This window comes from Notolepis coatsorum, assembly GCF_963971535.1.
Source record: "Notolepis coatsorum genome assembly, chromosome: 5".
Classification (NCBI taxonomy): Eukaryota; Metazoa; Chordata; class Actinopteri; order Aulopiformes; family Paralepididae; genus Notolepis; species Notolepis coatsorum.
In genome coordinates this window covers 107,585,423-107,606,457 of record NC_140169.1, presented here as the reverse complement: position 1 = coordinate 107,606,457, position 21,035 = coordinate 107,585,423, and the positions used below count along the sequence as shown (strand labels likewise).

General features: G+C 42.6%; 1 protein-coding gene across 1 annotated transcript in view; it reads left to right on the top strand.

Moving 5' to 3' along the window:
* The first annotated feature begins 778 nt into the window (after positions 1-778).
* The window catches only part of fntb (farnesyltransferase, CAAX box, subunit beta), a 42,428-nt gene continuing 22,171 nt past the window's right edge, over positions 779-21,035 (top strand). Inside the window, exons 1-4 of the mRNA XM_084313978.1 lie at positions 779-998; positions 14,165-14,229; positions 19,470-19,542; positions 19,878-19,969. Coding sequence (XP_084170104.1) covers positions 900-998; positions 14,165-14,229; positions 19,470-19,542; positions 19,878-19,969 — 329 coding nt within the window. The 5' untranslated portion in view covers positions 779-899. The remainder of the gene's footprint in view (positions 999-14,164; positions 14,230-19,469; positions 19,543-19,877; positions 19,970-21,035) is intronic.

The window sequence follows — 21,035 nt, the reverse complement described above, 5'->3', positions numbered from 1 at the left end:
TGTTGTTCACAATCTGTAAGTCGCTTCGGATAAAAGTGTCAGCTAAATGACTAAATTGTAAATTGAAAATTGTCAGCGTAATGGCATTTTAGTCAAACTGGTGACTTTCCTCCGTTTGTGTTTCCAGATACATATATATATGGAAGCCAAAGAAGGCAGTGGTGAATCAGCAGAAAATAACTACCACATTTTTCAGTGACGGTAAAGGATTATGAAAAAAAGAAGGCTGCCTTGATTTTTGTATCAAGGCAAGAATGACCCACGGAACCCACGTGTCAAAACGTATGGTGATAATTGTGTCAAAGTCTGTCTAATGAGTGTCTCTGTTTTATATGTATTTGAAATATGTATATTTCTCTCCCACCCACCCACCCCCTCCTAATGTACAGTCTCCTCCCCATCATATGTATATACTCTCTGTCAGGATCTATGGGTAACAGTACTGTATATTTGCATATCGTATATGTAACAAATGTAACAGTACTATATACCTGTATGTATAAATGTCATGATGTCATATATGTTGTGTATGTCATAAATGTCACTATGAATTGAAAATGGGGGACCCTGATGTAAACAAGACAAACGTCTTTCTCTGGTCTGCATCCCCTTAACAATTGTGTGTATTGAGCCGTACTGTATTGTACCCATTCTGCAATCTGTTAAATAAAGTTTTCATTAATTCATCCATATTACTCTGAAAATCTCATTAGGACCTTTATTTTGAAAAATGAAGTCGCTTTTAGACCGGAAATCTCATTACTGATTCCAGCAGGCTTGGCACTGGTGGCGAACACTGAGGGCAAGCCCACCAGAACAACCCACATAAAAACAATAAGTATCATTCTGAAATCCATTTCACCTTCTTCTCCTACGTAGAAACACAACTCATCAGTATAATGGAACGGATACCTCCTCCTTTACGGTGCTTTAGGGAATGTCACGCTGCAGAATTATTCTCTAACGATGGATTGGAAACAGTGACTTCAACGGAGCAGGTGAGCAGATTAGCATCGTTAGCTCGCGCCTGGCTAATGTTAATAATAATATGATTGATTGACAGGTGTCTCTCTAACACACTCGAAGCTCGGGCTCAGTAATAAACTGCTGTACTGTACGAGTCGTCAACTGTGTGAGTCAACTTGCTCACGTTAACTAGCTAACGTTAGTAATGAGTTACAATGATTAGCACTAGCAGTACTGTAGCCCGCAGTCCTGTTAGCTCTCCTAGCAAGATAACGGAGTTCAGGACATGAATATGTTTAGCTGGCTAACTAACGTTAGCTGGCTCAACTCCTGTTACCTGACCGAAAGACAAAGCAAAGTTTATTCAGCCCGGCTAGCTCAAATTGGAACTTGCACAGTGCGCCAAAGATGACACCAAATCTCAAGAGAAACCGTGTTTAGTTTATCCTCCAGACTACCAGACAAAGTGTGTGTGCGGTGTAACTAACCAGATGTTCATTTCAAAGTAACCTTAGCGCAACAGTAGCCAGTGTTTTAATTAAGATTCAAGGATTATGAACAGAAATGAGAGCACAGCTGAATCTGAAATCTGGGCAAGAGATTATTATGAAAGGTACCACATAACAACAGACCCTCCCTCCCTCTCCCTCCTACCGCCCGTCCTCTCTCCTCCCCTCCTGTCTCCTCCCACCCCCCCTCTTTCACACACACACGCACACACACACACACCCACACGCACACACTCACACTCGCACACAATTTATGTGACGAAAGCATATAAAAAGTTACCCTTGCTTCCATTTGTTATACCCTAAAAGGGTGCTATAGATAACATTCAGCCACTGGATGTCGCACTAGAGCACCAGCACATAATTTAGCCAATCAGGTGCATTCAACATGGGGAAATGGGAAGTAGGGAGGGGATACACATAGATATCTATATATATCTATGGGGATACATGCCTGCGAGATGTAAACAACATTCATTTTGGATCCCCAAAGTCTCTGCTTAAAATTATTCTTAATTTTTTTTTTTTTTTTTTAACACTTTGATTGCCTAAGGCTAAATTCATGATATACCATCCCTTGCCAGCTCTATTTGTCTATGGAAAAGTTCCCCTTCTTTGCAGGGCTATAACTTTTTAAATTCTATTGCTAAATTGCCATTATTAGGGCCCATTCAAGGTCCTATATGTATTGTTCATTGTGTAGCAACGTTAAACTTTTTCATTCACATATTCATAGTAAAATATGGTCTAAAGTATAAGTATGTTTTCATCTCTTTCTGCAGCTTTCTCCAGAACGTGATTTATAGCCCCAAATGCATTATATTGATGATGAAATACAGTTTGGTAGGAATCTGTGCGAGATCAAAAATTTCAATTGGACGTACTTCTAGAAGTTTCTACGCATCATCTGATGATGGGCGGGGGATCGTTTATAATTCCGTGGGCAGCGTTATATCATTCATCTAGTGTGGGTGATATGATCATCAGAGCAGTTTATATCGAACACGTTCAAAAATAACGCTGAATCTTACCGTATCTTCCTCGCGCCGTTGGACGATGAGCGTGGAACTGAAATATTCCTATTATTAGAAATACGCGATCTATTTCCAGGTTGTATAATAGTATATACGTCCAAATCATGTTGTTTATCGAGTTATTGGCAACGGATCGCTATGTATTGTGTCGAGATCGAGTCCCGGGACCTATAGAGAGTGCCCGGAAGTAATATGGACGATCAGCACTTCAACCACATAACTTCCTGTTTGGCGCTTCTGCCGATCGGCCACCAGATGGCGCTCTTGAACCGCTAGAGGTTTGAGAGGAGCTCAGAACTGTGTGTGAAGGCTGCGGATGGAAAATATGATTCCGATCACAGATTTTTGAAATATTGATATTAAAGACGAGTTACGGCGTCCTCGGCAACTTGAGCATGGCGGCCGGGGAAGGATGCCTAAACACGTTTTCGGCACTTAAAGTGTTAATAGGACGTTACATATTAACACTTTGCATGCCACGCCCGAGATTTCTCGGGTTTACCCCCCGCGCCCACTCACGAGAATTCTCGTATTTTCTCTCTTTTTTTTTTTTTTTTTAACGATCTGAAATCATAATTATTTCATCAACCGTGTCTACCTTTGGAAATTACAGTACAGCTCAATACATACAATTGTTAAGAGGATGCAGACCTGAGAGACTTTCGTCTTGTTTCCATCAGGGTCCTCCATTTTCAATTCATCATATGACACACACGACATACAGATAGACAGTACTGCTACATCTATACATTTATGACATACCAGATTTTCAAATACAGTACTGTTTGTGATACTAAAAAAATCCAGAAAAAGAGTGTATATACATTTGACATAGAAACTGTGCATTGGGGAAGGTTGGGTAGGTGGGGTGGGGCTGTACATTGGAGGTGGGGGGGGGGGGGGGGGGGGGGGTTGGGTAGGGGGGGGGGGGACACTGTACATTGGAATACTGACATACATTTGACATGGAAACTGTACATTGGAGGAGGTTGGGTAGGTGGGGTGGGGTTGGGTGGGGCTGTACATTGGAGTACTGACAAAGCCATGCTTGGTCTTTATTGTACAACTGGGTTAGGACATTTGTAGGGGCCAGTTTTGAATTGCAGTCTCCCGTAGGTGTTCTTTGAGAGTGTTTTTGAAGGTGGGTAGTGATTTACATTCCTTTACAGCTTTGGGTAGGGCGTTCCACATTGTTGTGGCATAATTGCGAAACGTGTTTAGTCCCTTGTTTGAGCCGAATCTGGGTTTTACATGATTTGTGGAGCTCCCTCTGGTGTTGTGATCGTGGTATTCACTGACCTTTGGGAAGTATTTTGACATGTACATGGGTACCTTGGTCGTGTAGTGTATCTTGTAGACCAGGCCCATTGCAAGTTGCTGTACTCTGCCGTCTACTCTAAGTCATCCTAGGTTGGCAAAGTGTGCAGGGGTGAGGTGGGATCTAGGAGTCAGGTCAAGCAGTAGTCTGACTAGTTTGTTTTGAGATGTTTGTAATTTGGTTTTTAGTGCCTTTGAGGTGCTTTGGTACCATGAGGTGCAAGCATAGTCGTAGTACCCTTGAATGAGTCTTCAGGGTATTCTACTATTCTTGTTTACCAGAGAGGAGATCCGGTACAAGAATCGAGTTCGTTGATTGACTTTTTTTATTACATTGGATGCCATTTTGTCACAGGAAAGATTAGCCTCTAGGATGGAACCCAGGTAGGTAATTTCATCTTTCCTTGTGACAATATTGTCACCCACTGTAACTGAGAAGCCGTCGGTCTTGCTGAGTTTGTTATTTGAACCGAAGAGAATGGACTCTGTTTTGCCCATGTGTAATGATAGTTTGTTGATTTTGCCTAGTTCCGAGCTGAGGGTTTTTTCAACCTGTAACTTGTTCTTGTCAGAGACCAGCAGGGCTGAGTCGTCCGCAAACAGGAACAAGTTGCAGTCACAAGCTGACGACATGTCATTTGCATAAATTAGGAACAGTAGTGGTCCTAGTATGCTTCCTTGTGGAACACCACAGTTCACTGTGAGGGGGGGGGGTAGGGTACCGTTTACCTCCGCCATCTGTTCTCTCCCCTCCAGGTAGGATTGTATCCAGCTCACTGATAAACTATCAAAACCAATTGCTTTTAGCTCGTCAATTAGAATGGTGTGATTGACAGTGTCGAAGGCCTTTTGTAGGTCTAGCATGACCATGCCGCAGTATTTGCCCGCCTCCACCTCTTGCTTGATGTGGTCGTTCAAATAGAGAAGGCATGTGTCAGTGGAGTGGGATGTTCTGAAGCCAGATTGGAATTCGTAGATTTGATTTTTATCCGTAAGGTACTTTTCGACCTGTTTGTATACTATTTTTTCCATGACTTTAGAGATGGATGTAAGGATAGAAACAGGGCGGTAGTTGCCTGGGTCTAATTTGCTGCCCTTTTTGTGCAGGGGTGTTACTCTCGCTATTTTGAAGTCCTTGGTAAATCGCCTGGTAAAAGGCGATTATCATGGAAACCTATTTTTTCTCCGTGAAAACGAGGGGTTTTATAAATGCTATGAAACGGAAATTAACCGATAAAAAAACATCTGCTTCGACAATGTTGACTGGAAATAGGTCATTGATAATGCGACAGGCAGATTAGACACATAGGTAGCCATAATTTAAAACATAGATTAGGCGATATTAACGTTAACATTGAAGTGGCCTTGGGCATTCAAGGGACTAATAAGGAATTAAACTTGGGCAGTCAAAGTGTTAATGGGCATTTTCATGTAAATATGCCAGATTATAGCCAGAGGCTACAAATGTAGACAAACTTCATGTTCATAATCACAAGAAAGGCAACAGTACAAGTTACTGAACTATACACAAACTTTTATAAATAAAATTAGTCTATAAATAAAATAGACAATGACAAGACTATGTGCGATGTGGTCAGTAGGGCTGAAGGCCTCTGCATGCTACTGCAACGCAACTGCAACACAACATCAGCACGACTTCAACGCAACATGTTGCAGAAGGTGTTGTGTGTGTTGTGAGGATGTTGCGTACCTCTGCCCAAAATCTAATCTGAACAACCTTGCGTTGATGTTGCGTAGCAGTGATTGGTTGGTTAGCGAATGGGGGCGGGGCTGTCGTAGACCTAAAATCTAGTTTTGCTTATATGCTTACATATTTCACATTAGACACGTTTGTAGAATGTGTCTGACTTGTTCCTGGGTCTGCAGAGCTCTGGGGCTCTGCAGCAGACATACTATTGGTTTCAACGAAGGGAGTGGTTATTTACATCATGTGTAGTACGCCGGCACGCGTCAGCTGCGTTTGACTATTTCGCGCGTGCAGCTTTTGACTATTATGCTTAGTTATGCCAGCCAAGACGAAGAGGTCGGTCAAGACTCATTATCAGTCGGTCGGTCACCAAGGAACGTTGACGAAAGGCCTCTCGCTGGCGGGACAAATGGCCGGAGCCTTGTCATGGTGCAGTCGGGATATAGCCATGATCGGGGACAGAGCTTTCAGTGTGGCAGCTCCCACCCTCTGGAACTCCCTCCCCGCAGAACTCCGCACCACCCCAACTCTGGACTCATTTAAAAAACTGCTCAAAACCCACCTCTTCAACCTGGCCTTCAACCCCTAACTTTCTCACTTTATATGTATGTGTTGTGTCTGTCCACTATGTTTGTTGACTTGTTATCTCCCCCCCCCCCCCCCCCCCCCTTATGTAAAGCGACCTTGGGTCCTCTGAAAGGCGCTATATAAAACGAAGTATTATTTATTATTATTATGATGATGTCGGCTAGTAGCTAGCTTAGCTAAAGGCTAACTAGCGTTAGCTAACCTAGAGACAGCGCATACAGCCAAGATGAAGAGGATGGTCGTTTGGCAGATGAACTTCGTCAACTCCACGCGGTTGTCTCCATCCACTTGGACGTTTGGTGAGTTTTTAACCTATTCTATTAACTCTATTCTATTCCCGCCGTGGACATCTCTCTCTCTCTCTCTCTCTCTCTCTGGAGCTAAACTGGCCGACTAGCTGTTGTAGTACTACTAGTAGCTAACGGTGTGTAGCCGCATAGCTTGCTTCTGCGTTAGCTAATGGTTAGCGATAGCCTGGTTGAGCTAACTGTTAGCCAGTTAGCTGTTTAGCTACGACGTTAGCTGCCGGCTGCGCTCGGCTGGGAACGTTCGTTTGATGCTATCAGTTAGCCTAGAGACTAGTTAGCTGTTAGCTTGTGCTACGACCATTGACATTAGCCGTGAGAATAGCAGGGGGTTCTGGCACTCTGACTACGACATCATCTTTGACAGAAGATGTAGTCGGGCCTGCACCATGACAAGGCTCTGGCCATAGCTTTTTGTCCCGCCAGCGAGAGGCCTTTCGTCAACGTGGAGACCTGTGTTGCGGCCTTTCGCCCTGCGTTCCTTGGTGCAGGTAAGATTAATGAAAATGTCATGACATTACCCCACTCTTCCTTCCTTCCCCTCCCGAATGTTTTGTTAATAACAATGTTTTTTTCCAGGCAAAACATATGTTACTTCACAACATTTGGAGATACGACATGTGCTGTGTGTGAATTCATTGTCTTGGTCGTTTGGGTAGCGTTGGGCCGTTGGCCAAAGCTGTGTGTGGCCTGGTGGCGTGTTGCTTAATAACAGCGCAACAGTGCAAAAATGCTTCCGCTTTCGTCACCGCAGGCCACTACGGTAAAGCGCCTTTCTTTTCAGGCCCGCTTAGACAAATGCTATGGCATTTCCGCGTACATTGCAACGAATCACTTGAAACCTCGGCTGTCTTTAACTATGAGTGAACACAACTGTCTTTAACTATGAGTGAACACAACGCAACATTGTAACGTTAACGTGTAATTTACTATGGATATGGAATATAGTATATTATCGCGACGATTGTAACGTTAACGTGTACTTCGCGAATATAGTATATTATCGCGACGCGTCGTCGGAGGCGACTAAACGCTGTTGTGAACACAACACATTGTAACGTTAACGTGTACTTTACTATGGAATATCAGAAGAAACTACTCAACCTCGGCTGTCTTTAACTAAACAGTGTTGTGAACACAACACATTGTAACGTTAACGTGTACTTTACTATGGAATATCAGAAGAAACTACTCAACCTCGGCTGTCTTTAACTATGAATGAACACAACACTCTAACTCACCAATGTACAGTTTCTACGCCAAATGTATATACACTCCTTTTTCTGGACACTTTTGTATCACAAACAGTACTGTATTTGCAAATCTGATATGTCATAAATGTATAGATGTAGCAGTACTGTCTATCTGTATGTCATGTATGTCATATATGTTATGATGAATTGAAAATGGGGGACCCTGATGTAAACAAGACGAAAGTCTTTCTCTGGTCTGCATCCCCTTAACAATTGTATGTATTGAGCTGTACTGTACTGTACCCATTCTGCAATCTGTTAATAAACTTTTCAATCAATCAAACCATGTTTAGATAATAAAGTACTCAACCTCTACTTGTCTACTGTCTGACTGAACACAACACTCTAACTAACTTACCATGTTTAGATAATGAAGTACTCAACCTCTACAGTCTTTAACTATGAGTGAACACAACACTCTAACTTACCATCTTTAGATAATGAAGTATGCAACCTCTACTGTATTTAACTATGAAGGAATTACAACCTTTATTTAATGGTTAATAGTTTGATAAAAGGTAATTTACTATATTTGTATGGCATTTACACTTAAAGTAGAAAAACAAAAGTAATCTGTAAAATAATAGTGAATTTCCTGTGAAAAAACATTTATTTTTTACAGTGTACGTTACACACACACAAATGCTACAGTCATTATGACACATTTTACAAAGAAAGTCTTGTAAAGGCTCTGTCCTGGGCCCTTTGCTATTTTCGATTTACATGCTACCCCTCGGCGATATCATACGCAAATTTGGCATAAACTTTCATTTTTACGCTGATGACACCCAATTATATATACCTATTAAGCCAAATGATTCCTCCCAACTACAAAACCTTGAGGCCTGCTTGCTTGCCGTCAAAAAATGGATGTCGCAAAACTTTCTACTCCTTAATGCAGATAAAACTGAGATGTTAATTGTTGGCCCCCCAAACCACAGAGGCCTGTTTCAGGACATCTCCCTCAACTTTGATACCTGTCATGTATCCCAGAGCTCCACCATAAAAAACCTCGGAGTCATTTTTGATTCCTCCCTCTCATTTAATGCACATATAAAGAATGTCACCAAAATTGCATTCTTCCATCTTCGTAATATCGCAAAAATACGCCCCATTTTAACTCTGGCTGATGCTGAAACCCTGATTCATGCTTTTGTCTCATCACGTCTGGACTACTGTAATGCACTTTTTTCAGGCCTACCTAATTCAAGCATCAAAAATCTTCAACTCGTGCAAAATGCGGCTGCACGGATACTAACTAGAACTAGAAAATTTGATCACATCACACCAGTTTTGTCCGCCCTACATTGGCTTCCTATCCAAGCCCGCTCTGACTTTAAAGTGCTACTCCTCACCTACAAAATTTTAAATGGGCTTGCACCGCTCTATCTATCCGATCTCATCTCCCGATACTCGCCCGCTCGTGCTCTGCGCTCACAAAATGCGGGGCTTCTATCGACCCCTAGGGTTAAAAAGAAATCCGCCGGCCACAGAGCCTTTGTCTACCGCGCTCCCTACCTGTGGAACAAATTACCTGCCGTCATCAGGGGCGCCTGCTCTGTCGAAGCTTTTAAATCCCTGCTTAAGACTCATCTTTTCTCTCTCTCCTTCAACCTACCTTGATCTCACCTGGTCGGGGACTGACCTTTAGATTAATCTGTGTAGTTTAGTTATGGTACAGGGTACTACATGGTACCACTGGGTAGTTTACTATAGGGTAGTTTAGTTAGGGTACAGGGTACTACATGGTACCACAGAGTACTACATGGTACTGCATGGCATTACAGGGTACTACATGGCTTACATAGCTCTACATGGCACTACATGGAACTACATGGCACTACGGGGTACTACATGGTACCACAAGGCACCACAGGGTACTACATGGCACTACAGGGTACTACAGGATACTACGGGGTACTACATGGCACTATGGGGTACTATAGGGTACTACATGGCACTACGGGGTACTACATGGCACTACAGGGTACTACATGTCTGCTCCTTTGCAGCACCACAAACATGGGAACTCTCTAACTCTTCCCCTCCCCCCCTCGCCCCCCCCCCCCCCCTCCCTCCCCCTTCTCTCTGAGTACCCGTCTCCTGGCGCTGACCAAGGTGATGGATGCCTCGGGGTCTTGGCCAAGCTTGTAGTGACTGCTCTACATGCACCTCCGAGGCCTTGGATCAGTTATTCTCCGCCGTCTGTCCGTGGTCCTGTCAACTGATTAACAGACTGTTAACAGATTAACAGTCAACGCGGTTTCATTGCTGGGTTAAGTACTTCTATTCTATTCACATAATACGCTTACTTCATATATCTACTCCATTCACATATATGCCTACCACTTGTATCTATTGCTATGTCCGCCTACTACAATCTCATGAGCTGTCTAACGCCTGTCCCGTCTCCCTGTCTTCCTATGACTTGCTGTCCTGGAGTGTTGTCCGGAGTGTTGGACGTCCCGTGACGAAGGCCGGGAGATTGCGACCCCCTCTGCGTGCCCCCCTGTCTCCGGAGGTCTCGTAGTGGTGACCGGAGTGCCGGATGTCCCGCGATGATGTCGGGGAGTTCGCGACCCTCTCTGCGCCACCCCCTATCTCCCTGTCTCCGGCTGTCCCTGAGCAACGACCGGAGTGTTGAATGTCCCGTGACTAAGACGGGGAGGACGTGACCCTCTCTGCGCCGCCCCTGTGCCTCAAATAGATCCGCTATCAACTCTATCTTTAATCTTTCAAAATGTTCAGTTGCTATCGCTATTAGCTCTATCTTTAATTTTTCAAAATGTACAGTTGCTATTGCATGCACTCATCTGTGTTTCACCACACACATGAGTGCATGCTTACCAACTGTCCGTCTGCAACACTACTATCACCAACATCTAAGAAGGGAGATCCCCCCTTGAACGGCCCTTCTAAGGTTTCTCTCCTCCACACTGCCTGTGGAGCTTTTTTCCCTATTGTTAGGTTTTAGTGAGTTTTTCCTTACCTTCGCGGGGGGTATGTCTGGGAGTGCTTGCATTCTTTCATTTATTTGCATTCATCTAAAAAATGTTTGGACCCTATGGTGTTCTTGTTCTGTTCTTGACTTATTGTTATGTTGTCTTCTTGACCTGTTTAAAGAAGACCTGTACGGCCCATGGGGACATTAACGTGTGTTGTCGGGCCCTATAAATAAATTTGATTTGATTTGATTTGTATGAACTACTGTTGAACCACAGTAAAAGGTCTAAATGCTCTGGTTCTGTGCACTGCTACTAAAACTGTTGAACCACAGTAAAAGGTCTAAATGCTCTGGTTCTGTGCACTGCTACTAAAACTGTTGAACCACAGTAAAAGGTCTAAATGCTCTGGTTCTGTGCACGAACCAAGGCGGGATCTCATGCGCATGCGCGGGCACCTCGCGAGCACGCCGCCGCCGCCGGTGCACGCACCTGGGCGCTGGGCGAAGGAAAATGAAAGGCGCATTACCGTACTGGCGTGCGGTGACGAATGCGGAAGCATTTTTGCACTGTTGCGCTGTTATTAAGCAACACGCGGCCTGGTGTCAGTAGCCTACCTGGCTAGCCTTTAGCTGTCGGCCATTGGCTCCTTGCTGCTTTGTTTTCTCTGGTATAGACCCTCTTCTCTTTGGATTTAAGTGTTGATCTTTGTCCTTTTGGATCTATGTATATTCATGTTGCCTTTGTGAAGTTATCTTTTCCTTCTGTTTTGTTCTTTCATTAAAAGTTGAATATCCTTTTAGGGGGTCATCTTTGCTTATCTCTCTCATACATGCTCTCTCTCTAACACACACGACAAACACACATGCTCTCTCTCTCTCTCTCTCTCTCTTTCTAACACACACAGTCTGCCTATGGCGGCCTTTCTCGATGGCTAGGCTGTGCTCACTGAGTCTGTACCTAGTCAAGGATCTTCAGTCACAGTGCTCAGGTATTCTGCCACTGTGTACTCTCTGTTTAGGGCCAAATAGCATTTCAATTTCTTTCCAATGTGTCTCTCTCTCTGTACACTGTATATTGACTGTAGAACGGGAGCTCTCTCTCGCTCTCTCTCTTGCTATATGTTGACTGTATCATGCCCAGCCTCGGGCAGCGCTATTATTTACGAATATGTTGACTGTATGAAAAAAAATCTCGCACAGGGCCTCGCATTTCTCCCAGGCGGCCCTGAGTACACGTATGAACTCGACATAACGTTACCCCGTTTCGGGAAAAGCTAAAGATGCCACGATGTCCATTTGCAAGCGTTGTTACAGAGCAGTGCCAACGATACAGCTATTAGCTAACGTTAGCTTATGCTAGCTAGCTGGCCACCTTTATAATTACTTCATGGAAACGGAGTAACGTTAAGTCGAGTTCATACTAACTACACTAGTACACGTCAGCGTTTCCGTTAGCCGGTAATTACCGGTATTTGACCGGCAAAATCTGTTGAAGTCCGACATATTTAATCTCTCCGGTCTTAATGTCCGGTGAAAATAATTCCCTGAGTCTAAGCACAATTTGATTATTTGAATTGTATTAAAATAGGCTAAAATTAAATAGCCTATGCGATGAACGAAACAATCATTACATTTGTTTCATCGTTGCTTCTAATAATGACAACGACGTTGTCAGCGAGAGCTTAGTGCTGGGTGTGCAAACTTTTGTGAAGCTGCAGAGCCGTAGCAGCAGCAGCACAGTGCAGTACTCCAGCAGTACTCCAATTCAGCCATTGGCAATTCAATGTTGGGTGGGGGGCGCTGATGTGCGGTCCCCAGAAAAGAGCCAATAACAGCTGAATCTGCTGCTCTGCATCGACATACTCTCGCAAATAAGTCATTGGGAGGTGGAGAGAGAGAGAGTCGTCACGCAAACCCACGATAATGTTGCCGTCTCTCTCTGCCAAATTTCTCAGTTCTTCGCTTGATATAATTAATACAAATGTCCAATATAACGGAATTCGTTAGCTCATAAAAATGTGATTATAACAGACTGTTGTTTATTAATGTCGGGCGACTGCCCACAGACACCTATTTGATTTAAAGTCGGCAGCAGAACGGAGTCTCTGGACTTATTTTATTTGGAATATAATGACTTTATACGCAAAAGTAGCCTAGTTTTAAGTAAAAATATTATAAATCTACATGCCTTGATGTCATTCTTTTGTTTTGTTGTCATTCTTTTGCCTATCAATTGTTTTTAAGCTCAATAAACTCTGACCGGAATTTCTCTCATTTGACCGGTAGATTGAAATCTACCGGACACTGAGGCCGGCAACAATTTTTTCTAACGGAAACCCTGGTACACGTATGAACTCGACATAACGTTACCCCGTTTCGGGAAAAGCTAAAGATGCCACGATGCCCATTTGCAAGCGTTGTTACAGAGCAGTGCCAACGATACAGCTATTAGCTAACGTTAGCTTATGCTAGCTAGCTGGCCACCTTTATAATTACTTCATGGAAACGGAGTAACGTTAAGTCGAGTTCATACTAACTACCCTAGTACACGTATGAACTCGACATAACGTTACTCCGTTTCCATGAAGTGTTTAAGTAGCAGCAATCTTGTTGAAAATGTAACGTTAATAAATGCTCCGAGTCCGAGCATAGCTCCGGAGAAATCTCTCTCTCTCTCTCTCTCTCTCTCTCTCTCTCTCTCTCTCTCTCGTCATGAAAATTGTTGTTGTTTTAACCAAATAAAAAGCAGCAGCACTATTGCATAACTGAGTCATGTTTGCTATGTATTTCTTTCTTTAGGAGGGGTTTGATTTAGATTAGATAATTTAGTTATTTTTAAATGTCTGATCTAAAGATAAACAAATGGTTTTAAAAGTGTTATATTTATCTTCTCTTATAGTACCAGAGAGAAGCTGAGGAGAATCAACCAGCAAAAAAACAAAATCTGTTAAAAAAATATATATATATATATATATATATTTTTTTTGGTATCGATACTTTTCAAGGTATCGTATCAAAGTCGAAATTCCAGTATCGTGACAACACTAGAAGGGCAGTCTATATGCGTAATGGTAAAAAAATTAAAATAACATTTCCAAAAATGCATTTTTTTTTATGAGGTTCAAAAAGGCAAGTGCTCAAGCACCCCTTGGCCTCTGTGTGCACGTGCCTGAATATTAGTGTAGCCTAATCTTTATCTGCAACTGTGAAGAACATAAACATTATGATCGAAGCTTCGAAGCATTCGGTACAGCCCTACCGTTTACTTTTACTTGTATATTCAGATTCCTTTCCTTTTTTTATTGCTTTTATTTATTGTAACATATATTATAACAGATGGGACATACAGACCCTTGTATGCATCTTTGTTTACACTGTTTATTCTTCTCATATTTTTATATTCATTTCAGAGTTAATTATATTGTTTACACTGTTTATTTTCCTCATATTTAGATTCAGATCAAATTTGATTGCCTTTTATGTCTTTCTTCTATTACCCTGCCCATACCAACCATCTTTCATGTCTCTTGTTTTGTCTAGAAAAAAGTTGAACGCAATATTGACGAAGTGATTGCTGTTTACAAACAGATACACAACTTACCACAGTAAGTAGCTGATTATCTGACTTGTGTTTTTGTTCTGCACTATACTAAAATGTGATATTCGGGCCTAATTTTGGCATTTGTGTTATTACCATATTGCTACATTTTGAATTAAAATGAGTTTACAGAAATTGTTCCTTGCTTGCTCTTAATATATGTGTTATGATAAAACATACTGTTGTGGAGTGTTTATCTTCTTCAGCTGATTTATAAATGGTTTATTTTGTATCTTTAGAAGTAGTAGTAGAAAGCTTTATTGTCATTGCACAATACAGTACAACGTGATTGGTTTGTGCAGCACCTAAAATAACGATACCTACATACCCCCACTCTACCACACAACACATCCATGATGTACCCATAGACACACTACCATACTAGGGCTGAACGATTAATCGATTTTAAATCGAAATCGAGATTTCGAATGATGCAATTAGCAAATCGCAAAAAAAATAAATATCGCAAATCTTAATTTTCTTTTAATTTTTTTATTTATTTAACCAGGAAGTCCCATTGAGATACAAGATCGGTTTGGGAGAGGGAGGTAAGGGGTTTTAGATTGTGTGTTGTGAAGTTTAGACTTCAGAGAGGGAGAGTAAAGTACAGAAAAAAAATGGTACTGTTGGGTACCGGTATCGATTCCCAGGTAAAAAGAAACATTTTCAAGACTCATTTTACAATAAACCTCTGTGGGGCTGCTTAAAAAAATTTATAATCGCAAATTTTATCGCAATCGCAATATCTGTCAGAAAAATCGCAATTAGATTATTTCCCAAAATCGTGCAGCCCCATAAATACATTTGTTGTACCCATACTCACTGACACACCATGCGTTGATTCATGTACCCGCTCATACACTCTGCTACATATGCACTTATTCACAGGAACATTAAAATGCATACATTTGGGCGGCCGGGTAGCGCAGCGGACTAAGCGTATGTCTACCACCACAGAGACAGTGGGATCGAATCCGGCTGTGGTGCCTCCGACTTGGCCGACCGTCCATACTAACACAATTGGCAGTGTTAGCGGGTGGGAAGCCGGCGTGGGTGGGTCCTGGTCGTTGTAAACAGCGACTCCTACAGTTCGGTCGGGGCGCCTGCACAGCAAGGGAAGGATCTGGGAGAGGTAGTGTGACCTTCCACACGTTACACTCTCCCAGTGAGAGTCCGCGCTGACAGGTGAAAAGAAGCGGTGGGCTGGCTACACATGTGTCGGAGGAAGCATGTGATAGTCTCCGCCCTCCCAGACCGACGGTAGGGGGTAGAGTGCGCAACGACCAGGAAGGGGATTGGGAATTGGCATAACGACTAACATTAACCCCTTAAGCCCGACTGGCCCAGTACCAGGCCAAGATTTATTTCACGTCATAAATAGATTAATAGTCTGTATTAATTAATGTAGCGTTTATTTCTTCTTATGTAGCCAAGTGTAAAGACCCTAACCCTATCAAAACAGTAGTCAAAGTGTATATTTTCAGCACTACTTTGTTGTTTACCAATGATTTGAAGTGTTATTAGTGAAATATGAGTTTATAGAAATCTCAGCGCATTGAGTCAGAAACCGGAGGATATAGAGGCGAGGAAATTACGCTACCAGCCCCTGTCAAACTTGGAAGCCATCTGGCGTGAAATCATTTTTGAACGTTATTTTCCTCATTATGTCTCACGGGTCTAACAAACCTGAACGTTATTGCCATAAAATAGAACGTTGTTTGTTTCTTTACCTTTCTGTGAACGTCTAGAAAAAAATGCATCTCAATCTGATGAAAAATGGCGGAGCATTTTTCATGACAAAAAAGTAACTGTACTTACAGTAGATTTCATTCACGGTCTTTGCTGCCCTGTTATGGGCACCTGGTGGTACTAAATCCAGATTGAACTATGCCATTGGAAAGGGGAGATTTGGCCCGATCCATAGATGTATGAGTTCCTAATGTGAAACACTGTGATTTACCATACCTTGCTATGCTCGCTCATGCCTGTATTTTTTTTTACTGTTGTGAAGCACTTTGAACTGCAACCTCTGTATGAAAAGTGCTATACAAATAAAGTTATTATTATAATAAGGTAATTTATAGGCCTGATATTCTATATTCTATAATCGTAGTTCAAATTGCGTCCGGATGGCAGAATTCAGTACTGTATCTACAAAGAAACCTGTAAAACATCTGCCCTTTATTGCTTTTATTTTACAAAAAGTGATGCTTGGTGAAAGTTAGATTTGCACTTTATTAAATTAATTCTTGTTTGATGATCAAGAGGCACCTTTTATTTGTTTTAACTTGTGAAGTTTGGTGAAAAAGCAAGTTATTGCACTATTACCGTAAATTTCGGACTATAAGCCGCGCCTTTTTTCCCCATTTTTCGACCCTGCGGCTTATATAACGGTGCGGCTTATATGTGACTCGACGTGACCAAACCCGAAAATGTAAAAATCTAAATATTGCTTTTTTGACTGCATTGAAATGTTATTTATCTGTTCCCTTATTTGCTCAACTTAATACAACTTGTAAATGAGTTAATTCTTGTTATTTGTCCGACAGTATTGTGTCCCAATGCTAATTACATATGGTAATTAAACATTAAAACACCTGCGGCTTATAGTCCAGTGCGGCTTATATATGTACACATCATTCAATTTAGCTACTGCGGCTTATATTCAGGTGCGGCTTATAGTGCGAAAAGTACGGTAATCCCAATAGGGACATTCATCTTTGTTTAGATTTTTTTTTTCTTCTGATTTTCTCCCCGTCCCAATTAGTCGTTGTGCCAATTCCCCCCCCCCCCTCCTCTACCTGGCGCTGTATGCATGTTCTCCTACGAGTCGGTACAAGGGCGTCCCGAGTCGATCGCACGCTTCCCCCGAGACGTGCGCCGACAGCCAGTGACGTCTTTTCACTTGGCAGCGAGGGCTCTCATTGGTGAAGTGTAACGCGTGGGAGGGCACGCTATCTCCACCAAGTCCTGCCCCGCTTAGCAAGCGTCGAGACCTGACCTGTAGGCGTCGCTGTCCACAATGCCAGATTCCCACCCGCCAGCTTCCCCACCCCCTAATACTGCCAAATTGTATTAGTGTGAACGGCCAGCCAAGCTGGTGACAACCCCGGGAGCTGGATTCGAACACGCGAATCCAGCGTCTCCAGCGTTGGTGACGAACGCAATCTTCGCTACGCCACCTGACCGCCCATTCATCATTGTTTGATCAAGAGTAACCTTTTATATATATATATATATATATATATATATATAATTCTTTCTTTTTTTAAGTGAAGATTGGTGAAAGTTAGGTTTGCACTTCAATCCCAATAGCGAAATTCATCTTGGTTTGATAATTTGTGTCAAATAAAAACAAAGCTTATTTGAATGATTTCCTTGGCGTCAGAAAAAAATCGGATGTGGATTTTATTTTTAGGCCATATCACCCAGCCCTAGTAGGGCTTAAGAGTTTAAGCAATAGTCTAACCCACAACAGGCTGTGGTATGGCTTGTGACCGGGAGGTTGTCGGTTCAAATCCCTGGCCTTTCCGGGATAATCTATGTTGTGGGTAAAGTCAATGAGACACTCATCTTTTCAACTTTATGTTGGAGATGCCATTGAGCTGTTTAGTGGCCAAGAGTAGAGGACTGTGATTGCTCTGGGTAGCTCCCAGGTTTGTACGTATGTGTGTATAACCATTAACACTTTGAGTGCCAAGGGTCCGGTTCCCCGGAACCCCGTTGCGTGCCAACACCCACTTCAATGATAGAGCTCTCATATTTGCGAACGCATAAACTATATCTTAAATTATGGCTATGTGTATAATATGGCCGTCGCTTATCAATGACTTGTTTGCAGTCAACATTGTTGAAACGGATTGTTTTTTAATCGGTTCATTTCCGTTTTATACCATTTTGAAAAACGCTATTTTCTTGAAAGTTTCAGAAGATTCTGTGATGAACGCCCTTTACTGGAATACACAAAAAACATTGTAATTTCTCTGCCTATTTATGAATCGTTTTCAAATAAACGCTAGATTATCGATAGTATATGTGTACTTATGCACGCTAGGGAAGCGGGCTGAAAAATCTATTATCTTATTTCCTGATCAGCACACACACACATACACACATAGGGCCCACGTTGATATATCTGTGAAAAAAGCTCTGATTATCCCAAGACTGGTAAAATAGATTCCTTACCTCAGATCAGATGTTCTCCAAAAAGATTATTCCAATTCCTGATCGCCATTCCAAATATCAATCGCGTTTATTGATCCAACACTGGGTACTGGAAACACACATTATCCGCTGTTCTGGTGGTCGGTGATGACTTCGATCGTCTCGGGTTACTTGTCTGACAAGTAAAATGTGGAAGCAGGACTTTTTTTTCTCCATGCGTTTCATTCAATCCAATCCAAAGGGGTGCAGTACCATCCGGAGAGACGATAGGGGGCGGTATGTTCCCAATGGAGCTCAGAGAGAGTTCCAGTGGTAACGTGAGACTAGATTGATGAAATATGAATGGAAAGCGCTAATTAAAAAGAAAAAACAATCAAAAACGATATCTCTCGTCTCTGGCCCTCAACGCTTGGCATGAACTAACGAGAAATCTCGTCGTTGGCACTCAAAGTGTTAACATCCCTGCACCCCCCCAGGCTGTAAATACAAATGTATTCTTAACCAACTTAACTAGTTTCAAAATGCAGCTGGTCCAGGCATAGCTCAGCATATCTAACAACAACATTGAACCAATGACACCTGAGTTCATACATTATTTTGGACCTGTCCTGTGGAAGTTCAAATTAATTCATACGAACATCTCCCCAAGAACTGGATTTGTTCAACCACTATTTGTATTTGTTAGGCTGCACCATGGAGAGAAGAGGTTAGGCTGCACCATGGAGAGAAGAGGTTAGGCTGCACATGTAAACATAATGGAGGGAGGGCTTGTCAGACGCTGGCTGGCTGTGACTCATAGACCAAACTGCAGCACGCACGCACACACACACACGCACACACGCACACAGAACTCAATATGTGACATGATCTTGTCGGTGAGACATAATGAGCCGGAAGAGAGGACTGGGAGAAGCTGATGGTTTTGAAAGATAAACTGCTTCAGGGGTATTAGGAACGCATGCTCATCCAGTTATGAGCTCCTCTCCCTACCGTGTGTATTGCACTAGGCTATATGGACATTGACTGTACCCTCTCATGGTCTGACTGTTAGCTTATTGATCTTGCCTGTGCTTGTCTCCCCAGGCCCACGCTCTTGCGGGAACAACACTACCTGTATCTCAAGAAGGGCTTACGTCATCTCTCGGATGCATACGAGGTAAAGTACGTTCTGTCAGTAAAACCGTGTGTGCAACGATCCTGCAGTGTTGATTCAGGTTAGATACAGAGAGGGGACACTTCTACATGGGCTACTGCAGGCTTATATCAACCACACGTAGTGGGAAAGTCATCAACGTCCATTAACCTTCCGTCTGTGTGATCTCTCTCGTCTGTTTTGCTCTTCTCTCTCTTCCTCTGATGGCGAGAGACTTGAGTGTATACATCTCATTCTCAACCAATCAAATGACTTTCTGTAATTGGCCATCTGATGCCCATTTGGTCATGCAGCAAACATTTACTTTGGCCGTGTTGTGTGTGTGTTTCCTGGTGTAGTGTCTGGATGCCAGCAGACCGTGGCTTTGCTACTGGATCCTACACAGTCTGGAGCTGCTTGAGGAGCCGGTTCCTACTTCTGTTGCCTCAGAGTGAGTTTTATACCACACACACACGCACACGCACACACCAATCATTTATTATTCATGTCCACATGCAATTATAAAATGACAGTTGGTTATTCAGAGACCTCTCACATGTGGCGGCACGGTGGTGTAGTGGTTAATAGGGGTGGGAATCACCAGGTTCATCACGATACGATATCGATTCTTTGGACAACGATACTATTATCACAAAGTCTGCCACGATACGATTCGATTCAGGTGCCTGCGATCGATATGAGACGTTTAAATTTGAGCTCTTTCAGACATTTAAATGAAAAACAATCTATTGTTTTTAATACAAATAGACCTCCTGTTCACTTTTTATATATTGAGCTTTCAACTTTAAGTAAAAAAATTTGGAACTCACAACACGCAAGCTAAAACCCCTTCCTCTCCCAAACTTCCTACAATTGTTTTATGTTGCATGATGATCATGAATACATTTATTATGTATTCATGTTTAAATATCAACATTATTTGTCCATCCTCAGTAACACACACACACACACACACACACACAGAATGCCCCTCCCCCTGTCTCCCACAGAAAGGTAGAATGCCCCCGCCCCTCCTCCTTCCCCTCTCCTCTCTCCTGTTCTCTCACGTTCATTTAGATATTTAACGCGACGTGGGCATAAAGGAATGGCGACGATGCAAAGCATGTTAGATGCATTTGTCCCGTTGCGGGGGAAAAACTGCACAGACTTATATCGGGTTGCAAAATAGACGCTCTGTAGCGCTGTTCTGCTGTAATGTCTACAGTAGAGTTTCACAATACTGGGCGCCGGTGGATATGACTCGTGGGATTTTCAAAATAAGAGTATCACAATATGAATCGATCTTTTTACGTTGCATCGATCCTATTTGATTATTGATAATAGATCGATATATCGATCTGGATCGATGTATCGTCCCACCCCTAGTGGTTAACACTGTCGCCTCACAGCTAGAAGGTCCTGGGTTCAATTCCCGCTTGGGGAACAGGTTGCCGTGTTGCCAGTTACCCAGGTGCAGGTATCTCCCGGGCCTTTCTGTGTGGAGTTTGCATGTTCTC